This window comes from Elephantulus edwardii, unplaced genomic scaffold, assembly GCF_000299155.1.
Source record: "Elephantulus edwardii isolate Elephantulus edwardi_28Jun2011 unplaced genomic scaffold, EleEdw1.0 scaffold00061, whole genome shotgun sequence".
In the NCBI taxonomy this organism is placed as follows: Eukaryota; Metazoa; Chordata; class Mammalia; order Macroscelidea; family Macroscelididae; genus Elephantulus; species Elephantulus edwardii.
The window spans coordinates 8,807,443-8,823,487 of NW_006399811.1; the positions used below are offsets into that span (position 1 = coordinate 8,807,443).

At 38.7% G+C, this 16,045-nt stretch overlaps 1 protein-coding gene across 1 annotated transcript in view; it reads left to right on the forward strand.

Annotated features, from left to right (window-relative positions):
* Positions 1 to 16,045, forward strand: part of AXDND1 (axonemal dynein light chain domain containing 1) — a 245,076-nt gene that overhangs the window by 164,193 nt on the left and 64,838 nt on the right. Inside the window, exon 18 of the mRNA XM_006887769.1 lies at positions 14,140 to 14,233. Within this exon, the coding sequence (XP_006887831.1) occupies positions 14,140 to 14,233 (94 nt within the window). The remainder of the gene's footprint in view (positions 1 to 14,139; positions 14,234 to 16,045) is intronic.

Below are 16,045 nucleotides of genomic sequence, written 5' to 3' on the forward strand. Positions count from 1 at the left end.
GTGCATATATCTGCTTGGATGTCAGCTATGGTCTCTTCAGGGTATATTCCCAGTAGTGGAATTGCTGGGTCAAATGGTATCTCTATTTGCAGTTGTTTTTAGATTTAAAACCTCAAATGCTTTATTCCTTAGTTTTATTTTTGGTAAAAATGTACATAGCAAAATTTCACCCCATTTCACAGTTTTCAGGGCCACAAGCATGCCTCCCTCTACTCTACCTCACCAGGCTAGTGTTACCAATTCTTTTTTTTTTTTATTTTACTTTTCATTTTCATTGTTGCACTTACTCCCCTCCTAACCCTCTCCCCCAGTACACTACCCTCTTGTAAAAGTAAAACAAAAATCCTTTCATTGTTTTACAAACCCTCCCCCCGGTCCACTCTACCATGTAGCCTTCGCTCTAGACTCCTGTCATGACAAAAATACCTAATCACATATCCCTTTGAAACAGTTTTCTCCCTCATCTCTTTCAATGCAGTATACATTATTGAACCCATCTTTCTTAGTCTTCCGCTAACCCTGATGTCAGTCCTGTTTTACAACAGTGGCACCATGTAGTATTTGTCCTTTTGTGACTGAGCTACTCCACTCAGCATCATGTCCTCCAGGATCACCCATTTTGAATAATATTGCATGAGTTCCTTGTTTTTTCAATGCAGTGTAGTATTCCATTGTGTGAATATACCACAGCTTCTCTATCCATTCGTTTGTTGATGAGCACTTAGGTTGTTTCCAACTCCTTGCTATTGTGAACAAAGCCATGATAAACATGGGTGTGCATGTATCTGCTTGGATGTCAGTTATGGTCTCTTTGGGGTATATTCCCAGTAGTAGAATTGCTGGGTCAAATGATATCTCTATTTGCAACTTTTTGAGAAAGCGCCATACCACCTTCCACGGTGGTTTCACCATTTTACACTCCCACCAACAGTGAATAAGGGTTCCAGTGTCTCCACAACCTTGACAGCATTTGCAGCTTGCTTTTCTGTTAAATTTTGCTATTCTCACGGGGGTGAGACGATAACTCATAGCTGTTTTAATTTGCATCTGTCTTAGAGCTAGGGATTTTGAACATTTCTTCATGTGCTTGTTAGCCATCTGAATGTTTCCTTCGGTGAAGTGTCTGTTCATATCCTGTGCCCATTTTTCTTTTGGATTATTTACCTTTATCTTGTTGTGGTGCTCAAGTATTTTATAAATTCTGGATATAAGTCCCTTATCTGATATGTCATTACCAAATACTTTTTCCCACTCTGTGGCTTCCCTTTTTACTCTGTTGGAGAAGTCTTTGAATGTGCATAGGGATTTGATTCTTAGAAGATCCCATTCATCTATTTTATATTCTCCTGGTTGTAGGTGGGCTTAGTTTTCTATAACCTAGCTGGCCTATATTTTAGCTCAGGAAGATAAAGCAAAGTGTTATAAAGAAATGTGCAAAAAGCTGGAGTCAGAAAATCAAATGGGACATACTCATTTAGAATGTCTCAAGCTGAAGAAACTGAAGAAAAAGTTCAAGCCTTGAGTTGTAATATTAAGGATACTGTGGACAGAATGTGAAATGATTCAGGAAGCATTAAAAGAAGATGGAAGGAGTACCCAGAGCCATGGTACCAGAAATAATTGGCTGACACAGAACAATGATCAAGAGGGAGCGATGATGAAGGAGGAAGTTCAAGCTGCTCTAAAGGAATTGGTGGGGGGGGGGGAAAGGCCCCAGAAATTGATGAAATATTTCAACAAACAGATGCTGACCTGGACCTGCTCACCAGGTTGTGCTAAGAAATCTGGAGAACAGCTACCTGGTCAGCTGACTGGAAGAGATCCATATTTATTTCTATTCCCAAAAAGGGTGATTGAAAAGAGTATGGAAAATTTTGAACAATATGCTTGGGAGGGTGGCAGGACAGCACAGGAGAAGACGACCCTGGATGACAAGCATTGACACAGTAACTGGGGTAATAGGAATAGGTGTTTCAGAGACAGATTGGCTTAGGATAGGGGAGGGTTCAGAGTTATTGTGTATAGGGGCATTATTGGTCATGGTCAATTCAACAGCACATAATAAACAACAACATCACTAACATCACCCATAAGATTATCTAAAAACCACAGAGAATTGTCAGAAATACAAGCTAGATTTAGAAGAGGCTGTGGCACTAGGGACATCATGGCCAATGACAGATAGATATAGGCTGAAAGCAGAGTATACCAGAAGAAAGAATGTCTATTTGTGTTTTACTGACTATGCAAAGACATTTGCCTATGTGTATTTAAACAAAATGTGGCCAACATTGAGTAGAATGAGAATCCCAGAACACTTGATTTGCTTATATAAAGCCTATGCTTAAAACCAGGAAATAGTAGTCAAAACAGAGCCAGAAAACACTGCATGGTTCAAAAATCAAGAAAGGAGTGTGTCAGGGATGTGCCTTTTCTCCATACCTTTTCAAACTATGTGTGAAAGAGATCAGTTAAAAGGCTGGACTTTATGAACAAGAATGTGGCATCAGGATTGAAGGAAGACTCATCAACAAACTGGATTATGCGGGTAACACAGCCTTGTTCTCTAACACTGATAAGAACCTGAAGCATTTGCTATAGAAAGTCAAGGACTGTGTTCTTCAATATGAATTGCATCTCAACAACAAGCAAACAAAAATTCTTACCACTGGGCCAATTGGCAGCATCCTGATAGATGGAGAAGAGATTGCAATTATTAACAATTACAGCTTGCTCATTTACACAATCAAAAACACTCTTGGCACAAGCAGTCAGGAAATAAAAAGACCAATTGCATTGGGAAAATGTGCTGTCAAGGACCTCTCCAGAATGCTGAAAAGCAAGAATGTCAGTCTAGAGACTAAGGTGCACCTAAGACCGTCCATTGGTTTTTCTCGCTATACCTCAGATAGCTGGGCAATGAATATGAATGACAAAATAAGGATTGATGCTTTTGAGTTGTAGTGCTGGAAAACAGTATTGAACACACCCTAGACTGCCAAAAGAACAAACAGATGATTTATTGAGAGGGTGAAGCCAGATTGCTCTTTGGAGACAAGGATTTTGAAGTTCCTTCTCACATACTTTGGGCATTTGGCCAAGAGGGACCAGTTCTTGGAGAAGGACATTACACTTAGAAGGGTCAAGTGTCAGGTCATGAGACTAAGACCCTGGATGAGATGGACTGACACAATGACTTAGGGATAGGTGTGTCAGAGGGGCTGAGATTGGCTCAAGATAGGGCAGGTTTTGTTCATAAGGTTGCTATGAGTTGTGTTCAACTTGACTGCACATAACAACATCTTAAATCTCATCCCACTCACTATTCTTGAGAGCATCTTAAAGTTTGAAATTCTTTATATTCTGCTGGAAAGGATTACTTTAGGAAGGAATTGGGAGCTATTTTTATGGTTTGTTTCTTTCCCCAGAACAGCTTTGGTAGCACAAGGGTTAAAGTTCTTGACTACAGTCCAGAATGTTGGCAGTTCGAACACAGCAGCTTCTCCATGGATAAAATATGTGACATTCTGAATTCCTTAAGGATTATATAACAAGGTTATCAGGTTTGCTCTTAAAACTTTTGAGGTTGTTTTGCATTGAAAATTTAAACTTTGACTAGTGATGGAAATTTTCTTTTCCATGCATTCTGTTGGGTCACCTTTCTTGGGGATAGGAACAAATATGGATCTCTTCCGGTCAGTTGACCAGGCAACTGCCTTCCAAATTTCCTGGCATAGACTGATGAACACATCCAGGGCAGTATCTGTTAGTTGAAGTCTGTAAATTGGTATTCCATCCATTTCTGGGGCCTTATTTTTTGCCAATATCTTCAGTACAGCTTGAACTTCTTTCTTCATTACCATTGTTCATGTGGTACTTCCTGAAATTTTTCAGTGTTAACCAATTATTTTTGGTATAGTGATTACTTTGTGTATTCCTTCCATTTTCTTTTGATACTTCCAGAGAAAACTGAGGAAGAATTGCTTTCATTGATAAAAAGATAATTCCTAGATCTGTTCTAAAAGTCCAAGGTTGTGAGTGATTGGATACTATCCATATCCATACAATGAAGACTTGTTAATAAAACTATTATTTTCTACAACCAGGAGAAGATAAAGTAGATGAATGGGATCTTCTAAGAATCAAATCCCTGTGCACATCCAAAAACTTCTCCAACAGGGTAAAAAAGGGAAGCCACAGACTGGGAAAAAGTATTTGGTAATGATATGTCAGATAAGGGACTTCTCTCTAGAATTTATAAAATACTTGAGCACCACAAGATAAAGGTAAACAATCCAATTGAAAAATGGGCACAGGATATAAACAAACACTTCACCAAAGAAGACATTCAAATGGCCAACAAGCACATGAAGAAATGTTCAAAATCCCTAGCCCTAAGAGAGATGCAAATAAAAACAACTATATCATCTCACCGCAGTAAGAATAGCAAAATTTAACAGAACAGAAAGGAACAAATGTTAGCGAGGTTGTGGAGAAACTGTTGGTGGAAGTGTAAAATGGTGCAATCACTGTGGAAGATGGTGTGGTGCTTTCTCAAAAAGTTGCAAATAGAGATACCATTTGACACAGCAGTTCCACTACTGGGAATATATCCCTAAGAGACCATAACTGGCATCCAAGCAGATATATGCACACCCATGCTTATCACGGCTTTGTTCACAATAGCAACGAGTTGGAAAAAACCTAAGTGCCCATCAACAAACGAATGCATAGAGAAGCTGTGGTATATTCACACAATGGAATACTATGCTGCATTGAAAAACAAGGAACTCATGCAATGTTATTCAAAATGGGTGACCCTGGAGGACAATATGCTGAGTGAAGTGTCTCAATCACAAAAGGACAAATACTGCATGGTGCCACTGTTGTGAAACAGGACTGACATTGGGGTTGGAGGGAGACTGAGGAAGATGGGATAAATAATGTATACTGCATTGAAACAGTTGAGGGAGAAAACTGTTTAAAAGGGATATGTGATTAGGTAATTTTGTCATGACAGGAGTCCAGAGTGAAGGCTGCATGGTGGAGTGGACCTGGGGGGAGGGATTGTAAAACAATGAAAGAATTTTTCTTTTACTTTTCCAAGAGAGATGTGTACTGGGGGGAGGGGTGGGCGGAGAGAAAAGTACAACAAAGAATGAATGGAAATCCGAAGTCTCTGTAAATTTTCATTGAATTAATAATTTAAAAAATTCTAAAAAACCCCAAGACTATTATTCAAATATATGCATAAACAACTAAAACCAAAGAGGAGGAAATTGAGGATTCCTACCAACTTTTGTAGTCTGTTATGAATCAAACTTTCAGTCAGCATGCATTAATAATTATCAGTGATTGGAATGTAAAAGTTGCAAACAATGAGGAAGGAATGGTCATCTGAAAATACCTACTTGGTGACAGAAATGAGCCTGGAGAGTGGATGATTGAATCTTGTGCAGCCAGTGATTTCTTCATCACAAATATTTTATTTTTAAAAACACAAAGATATCTTTACACATGAACCTCACCTGATGGACTGCACTGGAGTCAGATCAACTATACCTGCAGAAGGAATTGTTGAAGAAACTTGAGATCAGCAGTTAAAACCAGGCCAGGTGCTGACTGTAAAACAGATCATTAATTATTACACACATGCAAGTACAAAGCGGAAGATAATTGAAACTAGTCCACAAGAATCAAAATACCACCTTAAACCTATCCCACCTGAATTTATGAATGATCTCAAGAATAGGTTTGAAGCATTGAACACCAATGATCGGACTGAGGAACTGTGAGATGACAATATGGATATTATCCATGAAGAAAACAAAAAGTCATTACAAGAGGAAAAAGAAAAACCAAAATGGATGTCAGAAGAGACTATGAAAATTGCATTAGAGTATTAAGAAGCCAAAACAAGGGGAAGAGATGCTGAAATAAAAGAATTGAACAGAAGATTTCAAAGGGCAGCTCAGGAAGACAAAGCAAAATATTATAATGAAATGTGCAAAGAATTGGAGTCAGAATAAAAAAGGGAAAACTCACTTGGCATTTATCAAGGTGAAAGAACTGAGGAAAAAAATTCAAGACTTGAATTGCAATTCTGAGAAATGCTATGGAAAAAAAACACACACAAATGAACCAGATATATTTTGAGAATAGACAAGCTTTTACTTAGAAGCCTATAGCCAAACCATGGGCAAATAATTCTCCCAGTGTGGCCACACCCTTCGCTTATTCTCATAAACTTATCATTGAAAGCTAGAGGTTTTAGAAAGGCATAATGAAGAAAATAGATGATGCTCATCTGTCAATGTCAGAAGGACAGTGTCTCGGGTATTAAAAGCTTGTTTAAACAATTATCTAACAGAACAATCTGCACCAACATACGAAAGAAAGCACACCAATATAGAAGTGATCAAGAGATTTTTCAGGGAAATCAATAATCAGAAGAAGGATTATATTAAAGCTTAAAGAGTGACTGGAGAGCATTATGCTGAGTGAACTCAGTCCCACAATGACAAATACTGTATAAAACCATTACTGTAGAATGAGTATGAGGATCCACGGGAAGTATGTGGATGGGTGCGGTAGTGATGGTGTTAATCATAGGGTTGTACAATTAGATAGGTGAGTGTGGTAAAGGAAATGGGAAGGATCTTGTGCAAAAAACAATGTATTCAAACTTTGTTAATAAATCAGTATTAAGCAAACAAACAAAAAGCTTAAACACTGATAACCCATGGTTAGAATTAGATAACTAGAAAAACTTTTTTTTCTTCATTTTTTTTATTATAATTTTTAATTTTTTTTTTACAGAAGTTTTGGATTTCCATTCATTCATTGCCGCAATTTTCTCCCTTCCCACCCCTCCCCACCAGCTCACTTCCCCCTCCGAAGATAGAAAAGAAAAAAAATTCCTTCATTAGTATACAATTCCCACGTCCCTTCCCCCCACCCCCACCCCAAGTACACTAGATAACTAGAAAAACTTTTAACAAAGGAAGACATTCAGATGTCAAGAAACACATGAAGAAATGCTCAAAATCATTGGCATTCAGAGAGATGCAGATCAAAACATGAATGAAATACCATCTCACCCCAGTAGCTGTAGCAAAGTTTAACAGGACAGCAAGCAATGTGGAGGAGATTGGAATTCTCATGCACTGCTAGTGAGATTGTAAAATGTTAGTACCATTCTGGAAGGCAGTTTGGCATTTCCTAAAAAAAGTTTAATAAGCCAATTACATATGAACCAGTTATTCCACTGCTAGTAATATATATATTCCAAGGAAATTAGAACTGAGACACAAAGAGAGTTGTTGTTGTTTTTTTGTTTTGTTTTGTTTTTACCAATGGAGTTTTATACACCAATGTTTATAGCAATGTTGTTAGTGATCTCGAAAACATAGAAAGAGCTAAATGTTCATCAACAAATGAATAGCTTGAGAAAGTTTGATACAGTCTCATATGGAATACTTCGCAGCACTCGGGAGCAACAATTTCAGAAAAATACAGCATAACATGGAGAGACTGGGGAGCATTATGCTTACTGAACTAACTAGTCTCATGAGGACAAATACTTCATAAGACCATTATTGTAAAAATAGAAGGACAACTTGTAATATGGGTATGAAAATCCAAGGTGAAAGCAGAAGCAGCAGAGAGGAGGGAAAGTGGAGCTGAGGGTGGGGTGTAGGGGAAATGCGGTTTTACAGAATTTGGTGGGCAGAGGGAGGGGATGAAGGAATTAGGAAAGATCAAGTAGGGACCTGAAAAGACGAAGTAATGTTGGGCATGGATCAGTGGTAACTAATTTTATAAGACACATTGTATAAGGATGATTTTATGAAACACAATGTGAATGAAAGAATGTGTGAAACTCAACATATGATTGAAACAAAATGTACAGAAACTTTCTGTGCAGATCAATAAAAAGTAAAATTTTTAAAAAGATAGCATGCTAGCATATGGACATAAAAGTGACCAAAAAAATTTTAAGGTAAATCCAAGATCAGAGGAGCTTAAAATCTGAAGCACTTGGTATATAGAAGGCTGGGGTCTATGTTGTTGTTGTTGTTATGTGCCGTCGAGTCATTTGTGACTCATAGCGCCCCTATGTACAACAGCCCTAAACCCTGCTCTATGCCAATCGCACTGCCTCTGACACACCTATCCCGAATCCATCTCATAGAGGGTATTCCCCTCTTGCGCCATCCTTCCACCCTCCCAAGCATGATGTCCCTCTCCAAGGACCTTTCCCTCCTGGCAACAGGCCCAAAGTATGTCAGACGAAGCCCCAGAATCCTTGCCTCCAAGGAGTAGCCTGGTTTAACCCTCTCTAGGATCGATCTGTTTGTTTTCTTGGCAGTCCATGGTATATTCAATACTCTTCTCCAGCACCACAGCTCAAAGGCATAAATTCTCCTTCTGTCCTCCCTAGTCATTGTCCAACTCTCTGATGCATAACAAGTGATTGCAAAGACCATGGCCTGTATCAGGCGCACCTTAGTCTCCAGAGAGACACCGTTACTCTTGAGTACTTTAGAGAGGTCCCTAACAGCAGACTTTCCCATAGAAATATGTTTTTTGATCTCCTGACTGCTGGTGCCAAGAGTGTTGATCGTGGAGCTGAGCAAACTGAAGCTGTGAACAATCTCAATCTCTTCGCCATCCATCCTGATGCTACCAGTTGGTCCAGTGGTGAGAATCTTTGTCTTCTTGACATTGAGCCTCAGGCTGCAGTCCTTGACCCTCTGCAGCAAGTGCATGAGGTCCTCCTCAGTTTCAGCAAGCAGGGTTGTGTCATCTGCATAACGCAGATTGTTAATAGATCTTCCACCAATCCTGATGCCACAATTCTCCTCATAGAGCCCAGCCTCCCGGATAATCTGCTCTGCATACAGGTTGAAAAGGTATGGAGACAGGATACAGCCCTGGCGTACACCCTTCCCAATTTTGAACCATGCAGTGTTACCCTGCTCTGTTCTGACAACTGCCTCTTGGTCCAAGTATAGGTTTCGCATTAGCATGATTTAATGTTCTGGGATTCCCATTCTTCTCAGAGTCAGCCACAGTTTGTTATGATCCACACAAACGCCTTTGCATAATCAATGAAACACAGATAGACATTCTTCTGGTATCCCCTTCTTTCAGCCAAGGTCCATCTTACATCAGCTACAATATCCCTAGTACCACGACCCCTTCTAAACCCAGCCTGGACTTCTGGCAATTCTCTGCTGATGTGCTGTTCCAGTCGTTTTTGGATAATCTTCAGTAGAATCTTGCTTGCATGTGAAATCAATGATACTGTTCTGAAGTTTCCACACTCTGTTTGGGTCACCCTTCTTTGGAATGGGAACAAATATAGATCTCTTCCAGTCAGTTGGCCAAGTGGTTGTTCTCCAGATTTCTTGGCACAACTTGGTGAGCACATCCAGGGCAGCATCTGTTAGCTGAAATATGTCAATTGCTATACCATCTATTCCTGGGGCCTTATTTTTTGCTATTTCTTCCAAAGCAGCTTCAACTTTTTCCTTCATCACCATAGGCTCTTGCTCATCATATGTTATTTCTTTAAATTCCTCTGTATCTCCCAATTCCTTTCTATACAATGACTCAGTATATTCCTTCCACCTTCTTTTAATACTTCCTGGATCATTTCATATTCTGCCTAAAGCATCCTCGATTATAGCAACTCTAGGTTTGAATTTGTTCTTCAGTTCCTTGAGCTTAAGAAATGTTGAACAAGTTCGGTCCCTTTTGATTTTCCGACTCTAGCTCCTTGCACATTTCATTGTAATATTTTGCTTAGTCATTCTGAGCTGCCTTTTGGAATCTTCTGTTCAGCTCTTTAGTATCTTGAATTCTTCCTTGTGCTTTGCTTTCTCTATGATCCAGTGCAATCTTCAGAGTTTCTTCTGACATCCATTTTGGTCTTTTCTTCCTCTTCTGTCTTTGTAATGACTGCCTGCACTCTTCCTGGATGATACATTTGACATCCTCCCACAACTCATCTGGTCTTCGCTCATTAGTGTTCAAGGCCTCAAAACTGTTCCTGAGATGATTCTGAAATTCAGGTGGGATGAAATCAAAGTCATATTTTGGTTCTGTGGATTTGGTTTAATTTTCCTCACTTTCGGCTTGAACTTACATACGAGTAGCTGGTGGTCTGTTCCACAATCAGCTCCTGGCCTAGTTTTCATAGCTGATACTGAGCTTCTCCAGCAGTTTTTTCCACAGATGTAAGCGATCTGATTTCTTTGCATACTATCAGGTGAACTCCATGTGTATGACCTGTGTTTATGTTTCTTATAAAATGTATTTGCAATGAATAAGTCATTCATTTATTGTACAAAATTCAATCATTCTATCTCCAGCTTCATTTCTGTCACCAAGCCCATATTTTCCGACTACTGATTATTTTTTCTTCATTCTTTTTTTAAAAAAATTTTCTTTTATACTGGTTTACTTAAAATGTTCTTAGACAATGCTTTACATACCAGATATTTCCTGTTTCCTTTTCACATCCCTCCCTGCACCCATCAAATTGTGCAACGCTATGATTAACCACCTCACCCCTCTGCTCCCACCCCCCTTTTGGATCCTCATACACATTTTACAGTAATGGTTTTATACAGTATTTATCCTTATGGGTCTGAGTTAGTTGACCTAGCATAATGCTCTCCAGTCCCTCCCAAGTTGGGTAGTGAGTTATAAAATCATTGCTCCTGCGAGCTGCATAGTATTCTGTCTTGTGAATGTACCTAATTTCTAAATCCATTTGATTGTGGTTGGATGTTTGGGCTATTTCCATGTTCTTGCAATGGTGAATAATGCTCCTATGAATATTGGCGTACAGGTCTCTGTTTGTTCTTCAATTCTCATTCTCTCAGGGTACATTCCAAGCAGTGGAATGGCTGGGTCATGTGGAATTTCTATGTTCAGCTTTTTGAGGAAACTCAAATTGCATTCCAGAGTGGCCGTACCATTTTACAATCCCACCATCAATGTGTAAATGTTCATATCTCGCCACATCCTTTCCAACATTTATTATTTGCTTTCCTAGTAAACTCTGCCACTGCTACTGGGGTGAGATAACATCTCAGAGTGGTTTTTATTTGCATCTCTCTTATTGCCAGTGATTTTGAACATTTCTTCATCTGTCTATTGGCCATGTGAATTTCTTCCTCTGTGAAAAGTCTTTCCATGTCTTTTGCCCATTTTGTAATTGTGTTATCAGTCTTTTCCTTGTGGAAGCACTATAGGATTCTGTAAACTGTTGATATGAGACCCTTGTCTGGAATGGTATTCCCAAGTGTTTTTTTCCCAGTCAGTAGGTTTTCTTTTCACTCTGTTGCAAAAAGTTTTTGATTTGTTACAGAGATTTAGTCTTTAGAAGTTCCCCTTTATCAATTTTATCCTTTCCATATTTTGCATTTCTGTCTGTATTTGGCAAACTCTACTCCATAGACTAGGCTATCTAAGCTTGATCCTAGTTTGTCTCTGATGAACTTTATGATTTTGGGCTTTACTCCCAGGTCTCTGATCCACCTTGAGGTGATTTTTGTCTATGGTGTGAAATGTGGATCCTGTTTCAGCTTTCTGCATAAAGTAGTCCAGTTTTGCCAGCACCATTTGTTGAAGAGGTTGTCCTTTCCTCATCTGATAGGTTTTATTTCCTTGTTGAATATCAGTTGACCATAGATAGCTGGGTTCTCAATTCTGTCCCATTGATCTACATGCCTGTCATTGTACTAGTACCATCCTATTTTGGTTACTACCTCTGCGTGGTAGGGTTTTGTTTTGTTTTGTTTGTGTTTTTTTTGTTTGTTTTGGGGTTTTTTTTGCGTAACAAGTTTTGAGATCAGGGAATGCTATTCCTCCCACTTCATTTTTGTTTTTCAGAAGTGCTTTGCTTATTTGGGGTCTCTTTCCTCTCCAAATAAATGTTACAAATAATTTCCTTTTTGATCTTGAAAAATGAATTTGATATCTGTGTTGAACATGTAGATTGCTTTTGGTAGGATTGTAATTTTCACAGTATTGAGTTTTACTATCCATAAATAGGACACATTTTTCCAGTTTCCTTAGGTATTTTACTGTGTCTTACAGAAATGTTCAGTGGTTTTCTTTGTATAGTTCTTTTGTATCTCTAGTTGAATTTACTCCCAAGTATCTGCTTGTGGTTTGCTATTATTACAATGGTATTGCTTTCTTGATTTCCTTCTCTGAGTTTTCTTTGTTACTGTAGAGGAATCCCACTGATGTTTGGACATTGATTTTCTATCCTGGCAGTCACTTTATACCATAGACTAGGCAGTCTTAGCTTGATTCCAGTTTGTCTCTTTTGACCTTTATGGTTTTGGGCTTTACTCCCAGGTCTCTGACACACCTTGAGGTGATTTTTGTGTATGGTGTGAGATGTGGATCCTATTTCAGCTTTCTACATATAGCAGTCCAGTTTTTCCAGCACCATTTGTTGAAGAGGTTGTCATTTCCCCATTTGATGGGTTTTATTTTCCTTGTCGAATATCAGTTGACCATAGAAAGCTGGGTCCATTTCTGGGTTCTCAGTTGTGTTCCATTGGTCTATGTGCCTGTCATTGTACCAGTACCTCCATTCCTATTTTTAACACAGGCTCTTTTAGTATTTGAAGTTTTTTTCTGACTTGTACCTGCCATGTGTCTTTGCCCTTAAGAAAAATATTGTTAGGAAGGGACAATACTTGCCTAGGCGTAACCATAATAATTTCCATAAGTCAAAGCTCAGGCTACCACATAGCCAGGTGGCAAGAAGCAGAAAATCTAAAAACAATCTTTTATGGTTTTTTACATTTGAAATTGTATACATATCCCAGTCATCATCTTTTACCCACCAGGTAGCCCTATGTACAGTCGTGCTCAGAATATAATAAATGAAATAATAGCTCTGTTAGAGCCACTGTTGATAGGAATTTTCCTCTTTCAAGAATTGTTTGTCTATCTGTCTTTGTCCTGTTTACTAATCAAAGAACCATTTAAATAGAATTGAATGAAAAGATCACAACCTTGGAAACCTTAGGAGGCAGTTCTACTCTGGCCTGTAAAGTCAGAATGAACTTGAAGAAAATGTATTGGGTTTTGTTTGGTGTCTCCCAGACAAAATCCCCGAGCCAGGGTTCTAGACCTGGAGCAGGGAGAAGGTCAAGTGGAAATGGCTCTCTACGTGGCATCCCTGTTCTAGGAGTTGAGAGCTTGGTCAAAGGAGAGGATAATAGCCTGTGGTCCTCTCAGATTGCCTCTCTTCACTTGGAATAACAGCTCATAAATCAGGGGATGAGCTGCCCCTTCCATATGCTATGAGTAGAGGTTGGGTGGAAGCAGGGAGCCCTCATCTTTCAACTTCATTTTACTGCTACTTACCTCAACACTAGGTAGCTGCGGATTGACAGGCTGCAACTTCTGAAAAGAAAGCTCTTTTACTGGGGGCTGTGGGGAGAGGGACCTGTGTGTTATTGGCTATAGCAGTCTGAAGCAGAGCTCCCACACTATTTTATGTACTATCAAGGGTTAGAGAGAGAACAGTCTGAGTACAAATGACACAATCTCTTGCCTTTTTTTTTAACTCTTCATAGATTTTATTGAATAAATGTTTCTCCTTTGCTGTTTGCCCTTAGGACTATTTCTAGAGGTTTTAAATGGTTAGTATTAAAAATCAGGGGTTTTTTCCACCAGTTCCTCAGGGAAGCAGATTAGCAGAGCACCTTATGCTATCTCACCAGACATCCGACTCTTGATCTCTCAAAATTCCTTCCTCTCAGTGTGAAAAGACTCCATTAGCATAGAATCAAATGCAAAAGGTACAAGATTTTATACTAGAGAGCTTGAGCAATGCAAGTAGATGCAGTGTACAATGTAGATGAAAGATCTGGATTGGCAAAGGTGAGTCATTGCCAGGTGATTTTCGTGTGGGGCTCTTTGAAGGCTGTAAACTGTTTTTCTAGACAATGCAGGGTTTTGGTTCCCCTTGCCCTCAGTCTCAAATAGTTGTTTACTAATCCCAGCCTTTTACAAATAAATACATTTTTCTTTTGTAGCTAAGAGTTAATTTTTATATGTTAAGTGACTTTCATTTCTTACTTTACTTTTGTCCTTCAGAATACTTCAAACACAAATATTTAACATGATTCAACAATGGCTTTCGAAGATAAGCAATATAATAGGCAATGGTAACGTTGAACTTCAGCGCCATGTATGTATTCATATGGGTTGTGAGGTTATACACAGTTTTGGTTGAGGGTTTTCAAGGACAAAAGTTGAACATCCAGTTGGGATGGTAAAATGAGAGTCTGAAAAATAGTCAAAAGAGTTTTCAGGTACTATATTTCTACCTTTCAATGTAGTTTTAGAGATGATTAAATGTTTTTGAGTCATAATTATTATATTTATTCAGTATACTGACTTCTTTTCAATAGCATTAACATAGGCTGTGACCTTTTAAAGAATGTATGTGAGTACCCCTGACTGACTAATGAAGTGGCAGAAACATGCTCCTTGAAAAAAACAAACAATGCCACAATACTATTTGCATGTTATTGCTAGAGCAAACAAATTTGTTCTTTCTTTCTAAGAGCTTAACTTGTGGATTTTTTTTTTCAAAAAAAAGGAGAACTAAACTCCACTGAAATAAGCTTATTGAGTTTCTAGATACATATATATTAAATCTGTCTTTTATAAACTATTAATATCTTTTTTAACATAAACACAATATTAGTTTAACTTTTCCCACCTCAAACTCAAAACAAAAAGACTACTAGAATAAAAAAAAATAATTTATAGTGAGGATGGGAAGAAATGTACCAAATCCTTTGTAAGTTAAAAAGCAGGAAATGGATTGCTTTTTCCTTCCTTTTTTTACTGGGGTGGGGGAAGCTAGGCAAAATGTCTTACACTGCTTTTACCTTCTGCAACTCCACAATCTGCTGCTTCTGCCCTTCACCCAAACTCTTGAGTTTTTTCAAGCTGAGATAACCTCTCATTGACCCTTGATTTTCTGATTCTAGATCTTTTAATAGTGACTTCCTGAGACTTCTGAGTTGCTTGAAGCATTCCAATATGACCTACTCCTAAATTTGAGGACAAGATCTGAAGCTTGCTGTTATGAACCTTCTTTGGCTAGCTCATTTTCCACTTCTTTGTGTTTGCTTAATAAGGCCATTTCTCCCCCCTTGGTATCATCAGGCTGTTTTTGAAGAACCTGAACATTGTTTTCTGCTGTAGCACGTGACATCTGTAGTTTTTGGCATTTGTCATGAAGACTTCCAGCTTCATCTTGTACCTTCTGTAATTCTGTCTTTTATTCTGAGTTTTATTCAACTTGCCTTCATACTCCTCAGTTAGTTTTTTTCTGTTCAAGTCTTAGTTCTTCAATTGTTTTGTTTAGAGCTTCCATCTCCATTCTGTGTAGTTCTCAGTCTTCTGCCCTTTATTTATAGAAGCACAATGATCCTGTTGGGACTTCAACAACTCGTGGATCTCTCATGCATGAGCAGTTCACAGATCTTCCAACGTGGATTTTTATCTTTTTCAAACTGTGCTTAGAGTTGTCCAAAGCTCCTTAATTTTCCTTCAGATTCCCTTCTAATCTCTTCATCTTCTCTTGACATGGTTACTATGCGCTGGACATGCTGGGCTTCTGCACAAAGCTGCATGTCCTCCACTCTGTGCTTATAAGCTTCAAATTCTGTCAAAGCCTGTTGTTTCATCTTTACGTGATCTTCTAGTGAAGCTTCTAAACGGTGACTTTTTCTCCTAAGGTCTAGCTCTTCTATTATTTTGCTTTTATAGTGCAGTATTTTTTCCCCTCTTGTTTCTGCAAGAATTTGTTGGATTTCTTCTTCATGATCATCTTTGAGGGTTTGTGTTGCAGACACATGTTCATCATTTTTAGTGTTCAAAGCATGTATTACCTGGGTGAGCTGAATGATTTTCTTAATCATTTTCAGGTGCAAGTCTTGGGTGTAGTCCATGCAGTGCCCATCCCCTCCTCCACCTCCACCCCCCC